Below are 4,906 nucleotides of genomic sequence, written 5' to 3'. Positions count from 1 at the left end.
AAACCAAATCCAAACCAAATTTGATCGGTTTTTAAATTTCAAAACCAAAACCAAAACCAAACCAAAAAGTATCGGATTTTTTGGTCGGTTTGATTTGGTTTTCGGCTTGGTTCGGGTTTTCGGATTTTTATGAACACCCTTACTTCTAACTTAGACTCAACTAAACCAAAGAGGTAAGGCTCTTCATTGTCTACTTAATTTCTGATAAACTTTATTTATTGCTTCTCTTTTATAAATACCGACATTGCTTACTCAAAATTCTATATGCTACTGTTCCAAGTAGTGTGACACTCGTTACCACCAAATCCTGGATTTACCTCTGATAGTGGTAGGAATCCTTCTCTTTATTTATCGGAGTTATATTTGCCGTAATCTGACGTTTAATCAATGAAATTCGAATTTGCAAAAATACTATTTGAGTTATGATATTATTGAAAATTAGACATAGTACGTAGGACTTTTTCCAAAATTTATGAAAATGCTTGAATAAAGAAAGATAGATCCTTTATTTCTAAAGATTAATAAATTTCCTTTTTTTTACTAGTTTCTTTAATTTGTGGAGTATTTGCCTATTAATAAAGACAGTGGAGGGACGCAAGAAGCCTAGGCGTGTGTTCTTATTTGGATTTAATAAGATATCTATCCTAAAGTGGACATATATATATATATATATATATATATATATATATATATATACTTCTGCACTCGATGTCTTAGGTATTGGTTGATTTTTCAGGAAAGGCATTATTTAACAAATTATTGGTTTCTCTTTTTGGAGAAAGGGAAAAACTATTAGTTTTGACTTGTCTCTTTGACAAATATAAAGCCCAATATCGTTCGATGCCGTTTTATCTAAGGTTTTTAGAAAATATCTCCTAAATATAATTTTGCTGTTTTAAATAGTATTATTATTTTTCCTGCAAAAGTTCAAAAATATTTAGCTTTCTGTTTATTTTTGGTGTGTACGAGTAGTGATGATTCTGCTCTCAAAGAACAGTTGCAAATCATTTCTTGACTTGCTTCGTTTGAGATGATCTAACAATTGTCTTGTTGTCACTTGATTTTGTTATAATCAACAAATTTGGTTTGGTTTCATTTTAAACAAAAATGTATTGAACAGATCAAGTAGCAGTCAACCGATCAAGACTATAGGACGTAATATCTGTGTTTGACTATAGGACGTAGTGTCTATGTTTTGACACTCCTTCACTGAAAAATGTAAAAAATAAATAATAATAATTATATATATACACTATATATTGACTCCCCTTAGCTTCTTCTTCGGTTTACTTCGACACCCCTATCCTTGCTTCGTTACTAGTAGGAAATGTTGTATCCTTGACACATTCATTCTATTGAAGCTAAACCTACAAAGCTCAAAAGACTAACATTTATTGCTTTCTTAATATCAAGTATTCCTAGTAAAGAATGGGAATCTAGCTAAATAGCTTAACTCAAAAAATTTCCTAAGAACAAAGAAGGAGAGAGAGGCTTTCATGAGAAAACATAACAAAGAGAAAAGAGAGGAGAACAGTCGGGTGCAGTATACGCAGTCACTAGAAACGAAGAGGTACAGAATGACAAACAACGACAAACCTAGTTTAATCCCATACGTGTGGGGGTCTAGGGAGGGTAAAGTATACGCAGACCTTACACCTACCCTATAAAGGTAGAGAGGTTGTTTTCGATAGACCCTTAGTTCAACGAACAGTAAAAATAAAGCAACAAGCAGTAACAGCAGCAAGAGGAGGTACAGAATGAACCAACTGCAAATATACACATGCGCGCATGTGCAAATATATGTGTGTGGTGTATGTACAAGCAGGCACTGAGTCTAGAAACAGATGCAGATTCTGGTGCACCATTTGGTAGCAAAATCTTTGAATCTGCAAAGGAAAAGCTGGGGCAGATGGGAGTTGATGGGAGCTACTGCTGGTTTAGAGCTTTGGCTGCTTCAAACAGAATAGTTTCGGAAAGCTCACCTTTTTCAAAAGCCACATTTGGATGCATAAGAGAGCATAGAAGGAAATATATCTCTTTTTTATAATGACATAGAAGAAAATATATGTAGATCAAGGGACGTCCTAAGTGAAATACTGAACTAAACAAAGTACAAGTGGCGACATGATGCTTCCAAATATTCGTTACTCTTCCCGTTTCTAGTCCAAATAAGATCTTCAGAATCAATAAATGTGCATGTATGAGAAAATAGTGTTTAATGATTTCATCCACATATGAACTGCTACAGGCCACAAATATAAACGTAAAACCAAGATCAAGAAAGGAAAGATGATAACTTCAGCAGTATCTCATAACTTTAACAAATGTATAGGAAACAGTTAGCGCACAGAAATGCTTAAATATAAGTTCAGTCTAGTTCTTAACTTCTGATGATTAGAAGGCACACAAGATTCATATTCTAAATGATTTCAGGTGGTAGAAGTTTGGACAATCGCCGAGAGTAAAGCCAAACACAACTTTCTTAACAAAGCGATGCAGTTAATTTTAGAGAAAAACACTAGGAGAATATAAAACAAGTGACTAACAAGTTGGCTGAAGCATTGAGCTGTAAAACATTTTTATAACATTTTACAACAGAAGGGGGCGATGACATACATGTTGCCTCAAAACTTGGAGATCTCCGATGATTAATAGCTAATGATACCGAGCAGCATCAATCTGATCTCTTCCCCGCGGTCTATCTATGCTGAGAGGTGCAGAATTAAAAGAAATATTGGGCTTCTTACTGTCTATCTCGAGCTCCTTACGTTTCAGTTGCAACGACATATGCTCATTCTCCAAAATTAATTTCTCATTCTCCAGCCTTTCTATTTCAAGCTCCCTATCTTTCTTCCGGCAGAATCTTTGCCACTTAAACTGACGTTTCTCCAACTCGAGGGCTTCAGCTTGGATGCCAATCTTTTCCTCTTCTAGTTGTAGCATCCGTTTCTTAATCCACATTTTCTGTTCCCACCTCGATTTCGTAGGGTCTTGAAAAAATTCATTAATTTCAGCAATAAAACTATCATTCCCACTAGTATGTGGCAAGAAGTTGCCATTTTCTTCAACTCGTCTCATTCTCTCATCAACACCGTGGTTATCTTCTTCATCGTCCGATTCATCATCATCATCATCACTTTCATTATTTTCTTCAGCTTCGTCTCCCTGGGAGCCGTTATTATCTTTTGCACACTGTGCCGCAACAGGTGAAGAGTGAACAGGAAATTCAAGATCATTGCAATCAGGTATCTTTTGTCCATTGTGGTAAGCGCACATCTCTCTATAAAACAAATGCTTTGAGTTAAGTATCTTCTTCACAGTGTCCTTGGCCTTAGCAGAAAGCTGCGGCATGGAATCCATTAGAGCCGGATTTTCCACCACTGCACAAGAAGTACCCCTTCCGAGAATATCATTCAATTTCTTGTACCTCTTGTTCAAATCATTAAACTTATCCTCGCACTGCTGTGGCGAGACATGACAACCATTAGTCATCATTATTCGCGACACCGTTTTCCATTTACCCTTCTTCTGAACACACCCCGATTTTCTTTTCAACCCCTCAGTACCCTCTAAACTGCCATCATCTCCGACACATGCAACTACTTGTATAAGAAGCCGAACAACATTATCAGTCCATTTCATTCTTTGCCACGGAGATCCCTTTTTCCCCAACGCCCCACCATTGTTATCGCCATTTCCATCCTCCGTGAAACTAGGCTCATCCTCATCGCTCGTATTGTTATTATGATTGTTATTACTATTATTCACAACATTACTCGGCCCAACAGCTTTATCCTTCCCAAATGGCATACAACTCTTGACATCCATCAGACCAATTTGTTTATCATTTTCAAGCCCCAATTTCGTACTCATCAACGATTGTACGTTATTGTGATTAGTCTGATGACCATGAGCTGGATTATTACTATTCGATTGAGGCTGTTGTAGCCTATTCATACCCAAAAATCCACCATTATAACCTGATAAAAAACCACCACCCATACCAGAACTATTCATTTTCTCCAAAAACCCCAACTTCACAACTAAAAATCAAACATTTCAGTCCTAAAAACACATTCTTGAAATACCCAAAATACTAAACTTAAAGACAGCTAACTCCCACAAGTCATAACAATCCAACATATCAACTATTAAGTCAACTCAATCTATCAATCATAAAACACCAGAAAAATTGAATCTTGAACCATAAGATAATATCCATGAAAAATTGAGCACCAATTTAGCTAAATAATAATATATACAAAGAACCCATTTTTGGGGCTACCAAAATCTTGTTAAAATCAAATCTTTAACATACCCATAAAGCTAAAACAGGTAAAAAATATATATACCAAGAAAAGAGTAGCAATACTTGAACCTTAGAGAAAGTTACAAACTTTTTACCTCTTCATTGATCTGACTATGGATTCTTGGTAGAGAGAGAAGGGGGGTGCCGCGGGGGGGGGGGAGTGTAAAAGGGCTGTAGGTGTGATAGTATAAAGCAAATTTGGGAAAGATAGTATAAAGCAAATTGGGGAAGAAGAAAATTTATTACTACTGTTTTGAGAGCTAATCAGCAAATGAGAAGTGGCTTCCTAATTTAAGACGTTTTCGTTTTAATTATTCTAATAATCATCATTTACAGCTTGTTTGGATGGTTGTTATTGTATTGTATCGTATCATATTGTTATTTTAAATATAATATTTGTTTTGATTCTTACTTAAATTTTATTGTATCGTATCGTTAAATTCGTTGTTACGTAAAGACGAAAAGTGTCACTTTATAAAATGGCGAATTTGGTATGGTGGCATAGTTGCCTTGCTTTTTTCTCTCATCTTGCCCTTTCTTATTATTAAATAATTATATTTTATTCTTTATCCTGCTTTTTTATACAATAATTCTACT

The 4,906-nt window shown here is 35.4% G+C and overlaps 1 protein-coding gene across 1 annotated transcript; it reads right to left on the bottom strand.

Moving 5' to 3' along the window:
• Positions 1 to 2,392: 2,392 nt before the first annotated feature.
• On the bottom strand, positions 2,393 to 4,567 carry LOC107791041 (uncharacterized). Its single transcript, XM_016613028.2, has one exon. It carries the CDS (start codon positions 4,015 to 4,017, stop codon positions 2,656 to 2,658), a length of 1,362 nt encoding a protein of 453 aa, XP_016468514.2. The 5' UTR covers positions 4,018 to 4,567; the 3' UTR covers positions 2,393 to 2,655.
• Between the last annotated feature and the right edge of the window lie 339 nt (positions 4,568 to 4,906).

The sequence above is a fragment of the Nicotiana tabacum genome, chromosome 20, assembly GCF_000715075.1.
Source record: "Nicotiana tabacum cultivar K326 chromosome 20, ASM71507v2, whole genome shotgun sequence".
Taxonomy (NCBI): domain Eukaryota; kingdom Viridiplantae; phylum Streptophyta; class Magnoliopsida; order Solanales; family Solanaceae; genus Nicotiana; species Nicotiana tabacum.
This window is presented reverse-complemented; position numbering and strand designations above follow the sequence as displayed.